Source organism: Podarcis pityusensis (genome assembly GCF_964106645.2).
Source record: "Podarcis pityusensis genome assembly, chromosome: 7".
NCBI lineage: Eukaryota > Metazoa > Chordata > Lepidosauria > Squamata > Lacertidae > Podarcis > Podarcis pityusensis.
This window is the reverse complement of record NC_138031.1, coordinates 30,114,914-30,128,639: the sequence shown is the minus strand read 5'-3', so window position 1 is coordinate 30,128,639 and position 13,726 is coordinate 30,114,914. Positions and strand designations below refer to the sequence as shown.

General features: G+C 44.2%; 1 protein-coding gene across 4 annotated transcripts in view; it reads right to left on the bottom strand.

Annotated features, from left to right (window-relative positions):
• The window catches only part of ZNF704 (zinc finger protein 704), a 53,156-nt gene extending 39,852 nt beyond the window's left edge, over nt 1-13,304 (bottom strand). For 3 of the 4 annotated variants that reach the window (XR_013988543.1, XR_013988544.1, XM_081013459.1), the window contains exons 1-2: nt 12,959-13,301; nt 96-343 (exon numbers count right to left, since the gene is read on the bottom strand). Coding sequence is in view for 2 of the 4 variants with exons in the window: in XM_081013459.1 (XP_080869585.1) it covers nt 96-343; nt 12,959-13,267 (557 nt within the window). In the remaining 2 variants the exon portion in view is untranslated. Of the gene's footprint in view, nt 1-95; nt 344-12,958 lie in introns of all 4 variants that reach the window. The other variant, XM_081013460.1, reaches the window with a different exon arrangement.
• Between the last annotated feature and the right edge of the window lie 422 nt (nt 13,305-13,726).

Below are 13,726 nucleotides of genomic sequence, written 5' to 3'. Positions count from 1 at the left end.
GAAGCGCTATATAGTTTATATCAGAAAAGCCCAACTTGCTGAACTTGGAAGGCTAGTCATTTTGCCACCCTTTCCTGCTTTTCAGGCTTCCCTACCTTGCAGGAGGCACATCAATATTTGAAGACACAACTTTGCGTTTCTGCTCGAGAAGGCAGATGGAGCGGGTGCTTTCTTTCTCGTGCTCATGGGCTCTGCCAGGTTTTTTGGTGTCTGCTGTTTTCGAATCCTCTTCCTTCATCGCCAACAGAAAAAAATGTTGGTCTGACAGTTTTTGATTCAGATCACTTTTTAGCTCCTCCTGCTGAAATGCTGCGAAGGTCATTTCACGCTTTATGCTGGTTGCCTGAAAAATTAAAAGGGATTATTAGATTTCTTGCAATTCATTTGCATCATTTTAAAAAGAGGGGGCAGACATAGCCTCCAGGCATCCAATTCTATTTAGCAGCTCCGACTCACATTACCAAGCACTTTGCTTGGCAGGCTTCAGACAGAAACCTCTTCATTTCCTTTACTAGAGGTATCTGCAAATTGTCATGAGCATTCCATTGAGAGGGCCATCCACATATCAAATAAGAGCAGCAAGGGCAAACAGAAAGGTGCTCTTGGTGGGCAGCACCCAGCCTCAGTTCTAGAACTACCTTGCTCTGTGCGTCAGGGGAGGGGAACTTGTGGTCTTCCAGATGCTTATTGGACCTCAGCTTCCATCACTCCTGACCACTGGTCATCCTGGCCGAAAGCTGATGGGAGCTGAGTCCAACAACCTCTGGAGGGCCACAGGTTCCCCACCCTTGACACAGAGGAAGGAATACCCAGCGTGCTCTCACAGCAGGACCATCTTGGCTGTGAATCCTGGAAGACTTGCTCTCTGCCTTGCAGGCCTTTTCCCACCTGGGCTAACTCCAGCTACAAAAGCTGAGGCTGAACAAACTCTTGGGCTAGGGTATTGTTGAGAGGGGATGGTTTGCGAATGTTACTTATTATTTTTTGTATCTTTATTTTATATCTTATTATGATCTATGTGGAAATTGTTCAATATGTGTACTTTCTGATGTTTCATTTATTGCCTACTATGACTTTTGTTAATGTTTGTAATTACGCATGTTGCAAGCTGCCTTGAGCATGACTTACATATTCTTAGATGTGCTTAAGTGTCCAAACTTATTTTAAATTGCAGTTGTCATGTTTTACTGCTTTGTTGTTTGCTACTCTGGCCTCTTGGGAGGAAGGCTGGGAAAGAAATTGAATCAATAAACAAACAACAAATATATTAGTGAAAATAGTATATAAAATGTGTTACATTAGGGGAAACTGCTAGCAGAAAATGTTACATTAGTAACTATTTTTTTTAATAAATAAAAAAATCACAAACTGATGTGGAAATGTACTTAAATGAATTTAAAACTGGAAGAATGAGTAACAGAAACAGAAATGGGTAACTTCGTACAACTTTGCTTGCATCTAGCCACACTATGACCATGTTGGGGGGGGGGGAGGTAAAGGACCCCTGACAGTTAAGTCCAGTTGCAGATGACTCTGGGGTTGCGGCGCTCATCTCGCTTTCTGGCTGAGGGAGTCGACGTTTGTCAGCAGACAGTTTTTCCGGGTCATGTGGCCAGCATGACTAAGCTGCTTCTGGCGAAACCAGAGCAGCACATGGAAACGCCTTTTACCTTCCCACCGGAGTGGTACCTATTTCTCTACTTGCACTTTGATGTGCTTTCGAACTGCTAGATTGGCAGGAGCAGGGACCGAGCAACGGGAGCTCACCCTGTCGCGGGGATTCGAACTGCCGACCTTCCAATCGGCAAGCCCTAGGCTCTGTGGTTTAGACCACAGCGCCACCTGATGTGAAAATAGTCCTGTGCAAAAAAAAGGTGTAGCTTCAGTCCTGAAGACCTTTTGTGAAACATGAAGGTTTTGGTTAAAATATTTATGCTTCCAAGAGAGCTTATCAATAATAAAAAATAAAATAAACACAACAGATGCATAGTAGTTTGAATACATGGGTGGGGAGGAGAAGAAGAAGAAGAAGAGTTTGGATTTGATATCCCGCCTTTCACTCCCTTTAAGGAGTCTCAAAGTGGCTAACATTCTCCTTTCCCTTCCTCCCCCACAACAAACACTCTGTGAGGTGAGTGGGGCTGAGAGACTTCAAAGAAGTGTGACTAGCCCAAGGTCACCCAGCTGCTGCATGTGGAGGAGCGGAGACGCGAACCCAGTTCCCCAGATTAGGAGACTACTGCTCTTAACCACTACACCACACTGGGAGGGGAGTTCAAAATGGGTATTATCGGGAAACACTGCTGGTTGTTGCCCAGTGCCAGTTTATTTTTTTTTAACTGTAAAAATAATTATGCTGGTATAAGGTTACTGTAAAATACAATGAAAAATTACAGTGCAAGCCCATGCACACACTTAAAATGATTAGAGGCAAAATATTTAAACACATTTCCCATTTTGTAGTTTCCTTGGAAAGCCTTCTGGCACTTGTTTCAAGAGTAAAACCAGAATGATTACTTTAAGAACACAAATGGTATCCAAGCTGAAAGCATTAGTCATATTATACTTCTCGACATGCAGCCAAATGACATATTGCCAAGAAAATATGTTTCCCCTGTGTTTTGCAAAGCATAAAGCTCACAACACAACACAACCAACAATTGTAAACAAGTATACTTTTCACTTTAGTAATAAAGGTCATGTTTGAAAGACAGATGAGATTTCCTGTTTTGAAAGTTGATTTTTAGCCAATTATCCTGAAGAAATCAAATACTAATTCTGGGACAATTCAGAGAACCACTGTCTGCATGGCATGTATGTGCATAGGTCAGCTGTCCAACCATGGTGCAGAATTTAGTGGCCAGGTTGCTTACTGGGGCATGACGGCTTGAGCATATTATACCAATCCTGGTCCAACTGCACTGGCTGCCAATTAGTTTCCAAGCCCAATTCAAAGTCCTGGGTTGTTGTTTTTTACCTATAAAGCCTTAAATGGCTCAGGACCACAATACCTCAAGGGCGGCCTCTCCCCATATGAACTGACCCAGACCCTGCATTCATCATCTGAGGCCTTTCTTCGTGTGCCTACTCTACAAGAGCTTTAGAGGGCAACAAGATCATAACGGGCCTTTTCTGCAGTGGCTCCCTGTTTGTGGAATGCTCTCCTCAGGGAGGTTTGGCTGGCACCTTCATTATACACCTTTAGGTGCCAGGCAAAAATGTTCCCACTTCAACCAGGCCTTTGGACAATTAATATCTTACACCCTTTTAAAAGTGTTTGTGGGAGGGGGGTAAGGTGGTGTACTGAAAATCTCCCACAATGTCCCTTTCGATGGTACAAATGGATGGGTCTGCTAAGGAATGCATAAGACTTTGCATCTGCTGAATTCATGGGGAGTGATAATATGGGTAACAATAATGGGTAATACTGTATATGGTGAGTAAATAGGGATAAAGGCAGCAGAGAAAAGAGTGATGAAATGAAATGCAGCAGAAGTGATGGTCAGGAGTTCTTGTTAGGTCTGTTGAAGCCTGTGCAGGCATTTGAGGAGATGCAGCAAGTTCTCACGGTCCAAGTTGCAGGCCTATGGGTGATGGAAATTTCCCCTTTGCAAGTTCAGTTTAAGAGAACAGACGCACAGCACTCCCAATCTGCACATGCAACAACATGTATGGGGTTCATGCAAAACTGGATTCGAATTCTAATCAACAGGTTCAATTAACTTTGTGTTACTATCCCCCCATCAAGTTACCATGTATCAAAGACCAGATTTTTTTTACACAGCCTTCCAATTTTGTCTGGCTAACCTGCTCTTTATAAAGGGTAAGGAAAGGGGATGGGTACCTGCGGGCTTTTGCGGGAGGTGGGGGAATTCCCCCACCTCCCGCAAAAGCACGCAAAAGCCGCACACTCTTTAAAGGGTGCGCGGCTTTTGCGGGCTTTTCTACGAGGTGGGGGAATCCCCCCACCTCGTAGAAAAGCCTGCAGGAGTCGCACAACCTTTAAAGAGCGCGCCGCTCGTGGGGGCTTTTCCCCAAAGAGGGAAAAGGGACTGACTGGCCGAGTCAGTCCCTTCTCCCTTGTGTGGGCTTTTGTGGGAGATGGGGGAATTCCCCCACCTCCCGTAATAGCAGGGAGAAGGTCTGGGAGCAGCGCACAGGCTGCGTGCAGCCTGTCCGCTGCTCCCAGAGCTGGGGGCGGGGGGAATCATATTTTTTTCCTTGATTTCCCCCTCTGAAAACTAGGTGCGCCCTATGGTCAGGTGCGCCCTATAGAGCGAAAAATACGGTAATTATAATTTTAGACTTGGGTAAAAAATAGAAATGCAATGTTCCAAGTTTGACACATATTCTCTCTTAGCCTCATTGCTCTGCACAGAGACCCTTCCTAAGTAAAAAAAATTAACAACTCTATGCTGCCATTGTGCTAGTTGCTTCTCCAGTCTGTCACATGATGCCTCTGACTCTGCCGGCGGCTTACAAGGCAGAATGGTACAGATAAAGTAAGTTTGCTTTGCTGCAACCCACTATGACTCAACTCTACTTATCTGATCTTCTTCACAGACCCGTGATAGGGATTTCCAGTAATTCAATAGATATGTGGACAGAAGCCTAGTCTGTAGCAAAACTTGCTTTATTAGACCAAATTAAGTTTCAATCTATGACTTAATTTGAAGTGGTACTATTATGGGATGCACCTTCCCCCGCCCAACTTCAGTGGAGAGATTAATGATTTGGGTAGAAGAGTTCTAGACATAAATGAAAGGACTAAGGTGCATAAAGGGAAGGACGGAAATTTGCAGTAGCCAAGACAAGAGATAACCAGAACATGACTTGTGGAGTCTGAAAAAACAGCTACTGGGTTTTTGTTGTTGTTGTTTTGGTTTTTGCTATGCTATGCAGAAGAAGAGGAGGAGTTTGGATTTGATATCCCGCTTTATCACTACCCTAAGGGGTCTCAAAGTGGCTAACAATCTCCTTTCCCTTCCTCCCTCACAACAAACACTCTGTGAGGTGAGTGAGGCTGAGAGACTTAAGAGAAGTGTGACTAGCCCAAGGTCACCCAGCAGCTACATGTGGAGGAGCGGGGAATTGAACCTGGTTCACCAGATTACGAGTCCACTGCTCTTAACCACTACACCACACTGGCTCTCACTTGGTGGCATGACTTGGTGACTGAGACTGTGTGTGTGGGAGATAGAGAGGGGATTCTGAAACAAAACCTAGATTTTATTTAAATTATTTAAACACAGCTTCCCATACAGGGGTCCTGAAACGGCTTACAAAATAAAATTCAACACTAAAATGTTTTAAAAATGAATATTAAAATATACATAAAATCTAAATAAAATCAGTAATGAGCAATGCCAATAATAGAGTGCTCCAAAGAGTGGGCACCACTATAGAAAAGGCCCTTTTTCATTCCCCCACCCCAAGTGACATACTTAGAAAATGTGGTACCACTAGCAAGGATTTCTCTGATTATCTTAATGCCCTAACATGTCTGCATAGTGAGGGGAAGGCAATCTTTTATGTATTCTGGTCCCAAGTTGTTTTGGGCTTTATACACCAGAAACAAAACTCTGAACATTGCTTGGTAGCTAACAGCTGCCAGTCTGTTTGAGCATTTTTAGCTCTCCACTCGGTACCTTCGCTGATGTCTTCTGCACTAGCTGCAGCTTCTGAAATAATTCCAAGGGCAGCCCCACAAAGAGTGCATCACAGTATCCCAAATATAAGGACTGCCCAATTCCAGGACATCATTGCTACACTAGTTGGTAATAGGTGCTCCTAATCACCAAGGTTATTTTAGCCTCTGGTGACATAAGAAGAATTAATGCCTGGTTAACAGGGAAGATAATATCTATAGACCCTAGTCAATAGCCACATTAAGAAGTCTATAGTTAACCATAATTTTGCACTATGTGCAACTGGGAAGCTAGTTAATGGCTTCAGAAAAAGCCAGGATATGAAGCCAACCTCAAACCATGGTTTGATATCCTACCTTATTCTCAAGCTGCTAACCATGGCTTCCCAGTTTGGATACAACATGAAACGTAGTTAACTGAAGACTTCTTGGTTTGTTTCCTGGCTTTCCTGCAGGGGCACAAGGCTCATTCATACCTCACCTTATTAGGCCAAAATATTATTGTCTGAATGTAGCCAAAGAGAAGGAGGCTTAGGAGAAGCAGTTCAATCATGCATGTACCGTATTTAAGATGACAATGATACAGCCATGAAAAAAAGTATATCAGGAAGCTAGTTGGAGATGCAGGACAAGATATATGGAATGGGAGACTTCTGGATGTAGAAACATTAGGCAAAACCTTTTTAGAAATACTTAAAATGATAATAAAAGGAGACTTACAGGAATGCTTAGGGTGCAAATTCTTCCTCAAACCTTTTACTAGCACCAATAAACCCTTCCCGTAAGTCTGAAATATGCTTAATAGCACACCATCACTGGAAGCAACAGGGGCCAGACTACACCTCATGCTGTTAAAATATCAAACATCTAAAAGGCTATTTAAAAACAAATCTAATTGATTTGTATTCTTAACATACAACTCCAACCTCAAGTTCTCTTAAACATTTTTTTTTTTTTGTGCTAGCCTGAGGATAAACCAATTTGAAAAAGAAGAATTATATTGCACAATCTATTCAGCAAGAATAATATTCACGGAGGAGCACAATGAGGTAAGAAAGATTCTTCTATCAATATTTGGAAAGGTCTTGCTCTGAATTTTAATGTATTGTTACATTCTAGGCTACTCTTTGCATTTATTTGCTCACTCACCTTGCCAATGCCTGCTTATTATAAATAACCTATGCTAGTTAAGCCTAATCATTCAAAGTGTCTGGAAATAGCTGTGCTGAAGAACACTACAGTACCTGAAATAATGCATCAGGAATGCCATTATAAGCATCACTTCTTCTAAATCAGCATTATATATAAAAAAAGTACAAAGAAAGAGAATTCATAGCTTTGCTATTCAACAGATGAAGAACTAATATTCCACACAAATATCACTTTCTCCAGAACAGAAATGTGAATGGTTTTATTGTGGTCAAGAAATTACATGACTATTATATATTGCACAGTTTCATCCAAAAGGGCAAAAAAAGAACAGTTTTCCTGCATAACTCTTGACAATTCAAAGGCTAGCCAGTCAGCTCAACACAGAAACAAGTCACATTTAGCTATACTTAGCTTACCCTGCCTATTCTCCCTCCCTTCCATATTGCATGAAATACAACATAACGGGATACTAATCTTCTGCTGCCCAAACAGTGTACCATATTTAAAGTTACAAGAAGCAAAAAGATAGTTTACACATGCAAAAACAAACAAACAAACAAACAAACAAACAAACAAACAGTGAAAGAATAAATGGAACAGACTGGTGCACCTTTTTGGCACTTCTGTGCATATACAGCAGGGCTGGCCAACATGGTGCCCCCAGGTGTTTGGACTACAGCTTCTATTATTCCTGAATCATGCTGGAATAGGATGGGAGTTGTCATTCAAAACATCTGGAGGGCACGTCATTGGCTACCACAGAATGGTGCATAGTCACCAGAAGGGAAGGATATACATTTTTATATTAACAACACATATGGCTGTTAGTCCCAGTAACTGCATATTCTTTTTGCCGATTGAAGCTGGCATATTTATGTAAATTTGTGTACTTTTCATTTGATAGGACCAACACAGCAGCTCCTCTCTGCTCCATGCTTTTCTTTAAAAAAAGAAAAAAGAAAAGAAGCAATGGCTCAATTCAGGTAATTTTTCAAACCATAATTTTAAGAAGCAGGAACATGCCATTGCCCTTTACATTTTTTCCGCACAACTCCCTTCACTTGCATGTCCATTCTCTCCTCCAGCCTCAGATTCCCCTCCCCCAGCTGTAGTTTGTTGTATAACTGGAAACTCTTTTTACTACTAAATCTTCAAAACCATGGCTTGGAGTAGGTTTGCAGACCATTGTTTGTACAGTATGTCAGCACTACCTATGATTTGCTTTATCAAAGCATACAATGCCTAAGTGAGAGATTGGGTGCATGAGAGGAGAGCAGGGAGACCACAGATTTGTAACATGCTCCCAGTCCTTCAAATTATGACCCAGCATATCAGAAGAGAAGTACAGTATCCAAACTGGGACATTGCCAGGAATAGTCTTTTTTAAAAGTTTCTCCATAGTTTTGGCCAGAGTTTCAAAAATGTGTAACATTAACTGATGGTGCAGCTTTTGGCTTCATAGCACAGTTACTTTTTAATCCTCAGACCAATGTGTTTATAGTACAACTACTTCCAGTATTAGGCATAGTACTGTACATCATGCTTGGTTTTACCAGCAGATTATTATTATTTACATTATATCAATGCATATCACCTGATGATAAAAAGTCAGGTTTTAAAATTCTCAGTGTAAGCATTTTTCAGGCCCAAATGTTAACAATGCAAAACTGTACTCCTCAACAGCTTCCTTCCCCCATATAAAAGAAATATACCATAATACTTCCCCTTATGCTGCATGTTTCTGAACAGAAGTGTTCTTGTCATACACAGCAAATGTCTTTGATGTTTCTTGTCTTAACCAAGCTGAGTTTATTTCTGGCATCAGCAACAGGTTATAACTCTTTGCATTACAAGCCAACTATCGTGTGTCAAGTGTTTGTCAGCCTCCATCACCGTTATAAAAACATATCACATTAACCATCAACACAGTTGGATCTTTGAGAAAAGCCTTTCTGGAGTAGTCAGTACACAACGTGGTTTCAACTTGTCCATTCCACACCTTTAGCAATGTTGTTAAGTAAGCATTATACAGTTTTAGATATGGGGCTACATTCAGATGCAATGCTACTCCATGATTTAGCATTTCATGAAAGACGCGTTCTCCTGAGTTTGCAACCTCCCTAATTCTTTTCCTAGAGGTGTTTGGAATGCCCCCTCCCCCTTTTAGTTGTTTTGTTTTATCCAAACTAGAAATTGTGTTTGAATGCTAGCTGTAGTCATTTTCAAAACATTCCAATTTCAAACCACCAATTATGAAGCTGAATTGTTTGAACTAACTATAGTGGCTGTTACTTATTTATTTAAAATATTTACTATCTACTTTTCATTTCCAAAGAATCCAACAGTATAGTACATTAAAACCAAGGCAACAACGTAACAAAAAGCATAGCACTAAAATTGCTACAACTTAATCACCAGGAGGAAACATGATACAATATTAAGCCATCAAGATCAGGGGCTAATGTTCTGTGAAAGCCTGAGTGAACAAATGAGTGTTCAGCTGAAGAGGGAACTCAGAAGAGTCAGTGTCAGCTGTACCTCAGGGGTGAGTGAGTTCCACAGTCAAGGCACCACCACTGAAGGCCCTTCCTCTATACAGTGGTACCTTGGTTTACAACCATAATCTGTTCCGGAGGTCCGTTTGTAAATCAAAACAGGGTGTAAATAAGGCGTGCTTTCGCCAATGGGGCCTCCCCCCCCAAAAATTGTTCATAATAAAAAGAAATGGGTTGTAATAATAATAATAATAATAATAATAGGTTGCAAACTGGGACATGCACTTCCAGGTTTGACATGTTTGTAATCCAAAACGTATGCAAATCAAGATGTATGCAAACCAAGGTAGCACTGTATTGACACATGCTTTATTTCAGCTGCCTGAAGGAGTGCCAGCTTGACCCTGAGACTGTGGGTGCCCAGGGCCTTGGGTGCCATGCATTGTGCATGGCCTTGGTACTGAAATTTGTGGGTGCCCAGCCCCCACAATGGAGTTTTATGGGTGCCCGGACACCCCAGGAGCCAGCACCTACAATATGGCTGCTTGCAGCACAGGCAAGAGGGTCTCCCTTAAAGATCTTAACACACAGGCGGGTCTATATGAGAAAAGATATTCCTACAGGTAACCAGATCCCAAGTTGTTTAGGGCACCTTGAATTTGGCTCAGCAGCTAAATTTCTTTACTATTAATCGCATGGTTCATGCTGCCTAACAACATCAAAAGGCCACAGGTTCCCATTTCTACTTTACCCTATCATGCTCTCTTCTCTAGCAGATATTGGGTTAAACTAGCATGTGTCCTTCACTGCACAGCCAAAAACATTTCCAAGCATGCAGCACAGTTCTCAGGCCGCCATATTTCGACAGGGAACATGAAAAATGACAAATATATATACTTTTGAATAGGTTTAAACTGTAGGTCTTCAATCAACACTTATTATTCCATTGCCTACAAACACTCACAGCACTGCAGCCACTGGTTCCATCACTGGTACATCTACCAATTAAGGAGCCAAAACACAAGTGTTGAAAATCTCAGTTTTCCATGTCAACCATAATTAAGAAAGAGAGACACCTGAGACACAAACATATCCTTGATCATGGCTTGCATTAGTGGTGGTGGTAAGACTGCAGAAGGAAAAATCCAAGCCAAGGTCATTTTACAAGACCTGTTTATCAGAGCATTCAACCCAATTTGTTTGCAGTGAGCTTATATAACATCATGCCAAGCAATTTCCACACTTTCCAGTGCATTTCCTCATCACTTTCCTTACCGCAAAAGTCCAAAAAAATTGTTTACGTGGGTTTGTTGTACCAGAGTGCCAAATCCATTTAAATAGTGCCATCTGCATTTCATAGTACGAGACTTAATCCTACCTGCAAAACAGCAACAGTTTGGAAGTGGCCGAATACAATTTTAAGGGAGATGATAAGACATCAGAAAGATACATCCTCCTGTCAACCTGTTGGGCAATGCAACATTTCTTCACGCTTTCTCAGGCAAATCACAATTGGCTGTGGTGTGGTTATGTAAAATTGGACATGGTAAATACATATAATGATTAATAATAAGCCTTGCATACACTTCATACTGTATTTCACTGGGCAGCAGAGAATACATTTACAGCATAGACTTCACAGGGTTACATATCTCTCTGTTAACTCAGGGAATCTATCAGGTACCTTTGTAATCTAGACAACTGCGAAATGTCATATAGGATAGCCCCACATAGAACCATTCAGAAGTTTTAGCTTTACCAGAACACGGGCCTAGTTCTACAACAGTGACAATGCTAAGGAGCTTATGAAGCATAGAAAAAATTATGTAAACCTCTACGTGGGCAAGCAGAGTAGAAGTATAAGAAATAAAACAGTGACAGACCACCTGGACTGATTTCCTATTCATCTTCTGGGCACAAGAGAGGAAGCGGGGGTACCAGGGAGGACTTCTTAGTGGTGGCACCCCAATTTATGGTTCCTCAAAAAGTACCTCCTTTAGTCAACTTTTATCCTTTGTTTTCCCAAAAACCTTTTGCCTGATTTTTGCTCTGATTGTTCGCTTCCCTCTGGCTCTTTAGATCTTGATGCACTTTCATGTTTTTCTGTTTTAATTGTTTCTCTGTCACCTCTGTTACTAAGTTTCTTTGTATACAATGCACCTTGCATTTTTTTTTTAAATTGATGGGCAATAGAAAAATATAAATTATGAAATGCCATGACCCTGCATTATGAACATTCTTTGTAATATATATATATATATATATATATATATATATATGGATGGAGTTGTTGTTTTTTGAAACTTGTATATGAATGCATTGAAGATAAAATAAATGCATAACAACAAAATAAAAGTTGACCTTAAAGATCCAAAATCGTACATACTGTCTGCCTTCCCTAAATCCCACCGCAAACCTGAAGATCACCTAAGAAGCATCCTGTAGTAGAGTCACACATGCTTGTTTCAGAAATTTTAGAACCATTTCTTCACTGGTCACAGGGGACTCTGGTCACACACAGTGCAAAGATCGTGCTTTGCAGTGCAGTCCTTATGCTCATCTACTCAGAATTCAGGGGGGTTACTCCCAAGAAAGTGTGTACAGGGATGCAGCCTTAATTGCTCCAACTACTTTCCCAATATACCTGCCCATTACCCATTCACCCACCCCCCAAACACTTAATATCCCCATGGCTCTCTTCACTGCCTCATTATGTTTTACCATTATCTCCCGTTTCACTGTTGCTGCTAAGCCGGCTCCATTCTTTTGCAGCAGCGTGGTACAGATGCATGCATTTCAAAGCCTACACGCACACCCTAGAACCCAACGACGCTGATCCCTATTATCAGTGGTCATTCCAGCATTGCCCTCTACTGTCAGAGGGCACTTCGTTTCATGTTATTCATTCTAGCACAGCACACCACCCCTAATCCTGCAACAGCAAAAAGTTCTGCAACACAGCACAACAGACCGTGCAAAAGGATCGCTGTTGATGCTTTTATTAAAAAAAATGTAAACAACAGCCATCTTTATTTACACTATGAGCTAACTGTCTGAGATGGGTAACACCAATCCCAAAGGGCCCTTACAAAACAGTAGATTATGCTACATTTTCTTTGTTTAAATCCACAATGTTTTGGTTTTTTAAAATGCACTCTACCTCCCCACCCAGAACGGTAGATGCACACCTGATGCCTTTGTCACACATTACATGGACCCAACCAACCCCTTCCCTGCAGACAGCTAGATTTCCCTCGCAATAAACGCGGGTAGGTGGGTGGCTCGGTGGGGGACAGTTATGCAGCGGGGATGGTATGCGGCGGTTCTCCCGTCCAGCTTGGCAGGGCAGTCAGATGTGCAAGCCTGCCTCGCAATGGAGTCGGTGCCCCGTCCCTCCAGCCTCGTGCTGGGAAGGCACTCTGCGTATGCCCCGATGCCCTCTTCCCCTTTCTTAACCGCCCATTCTCTTCCTACCCAGGGCTGGAATTCGGGGTTGCAAGCAAGTGGGGGCGCAAGCGAGGCCCGCCTCCCGCGCAACTTCCAAGAGGTCGCCCTAGGAAGCCCCTCCGGAACGCCGCCCGGAGACTAGAGCAGCGGCGACCCCGCCGGCCCAGGCAGGCGGCGGCTTCGACGGCGCTTTTCCCGCCCAGCGACGCCGACGCACCTTGAGGCTCCCCCGGGCGGCCGCGTGGCCCTTGCCCGGCCCGGCGTGCTCCACCGGCGGCGGCGGCGGGCTGCTGCTGCCTCCCGCTCCTCCGCCGCCCGCCTCCGCCTCGTCGGCGTCGTCGTCCTCCTCCACGTCGACCACCACGTCTTCCTCTTCGTCCTCCTCCTCCAGGGCGGCCGCCGAGCCCTCCCGCCGGGGCGGCCTCCACGAGTTGTCGAGCTTGGGCAACGGCTGCGCGGCCGACGGCGAGGCGCTGAGGCGCCGGCTCCCCAGGCTGGAGCGCTTGGCCAGGCGCCGCGCTTGCATGGCTGGCCGCGCCCAGCTCGCCTCAGAGCGGCGCGCGGGAAACAGCAGCAGCAGCAGCAGCAGCGGGTTCGCTCGCTCGCTCGCTCGGCGGCGGGGCTCGGCTAGGGGGCGGCGGCTGAGGAGGCACTCACGGCCAGCAGGCGAGAGGGCAGCTGCTGCTGCCGCCGCCGCCGCCGCTCGGAAGGAAGGCCGGCCGCCGCGCTGCGGCCATGAGGGCGACCCGCGCCGAGGGCGAGCGGCTCCGGGGCCCCGGCTGCCTGCCTTCCCGCAGGCCCGGCGGTGGCGCTCCCCAGCTGCGGGGAGGGACGGGCCGAGGCTCTTTTGCTAGTCTCTCTCTCCGCGCGGCGCGCTCGCCCCAGCCTCAAAACCCGGACTGGAATCGCCTTCCCGCGCTGCAAAGGCGGCCGCTGCCGAGGAGCTGCTACTACTGCTGCTGCTGCTGCGGGGCTCGGGACGCTC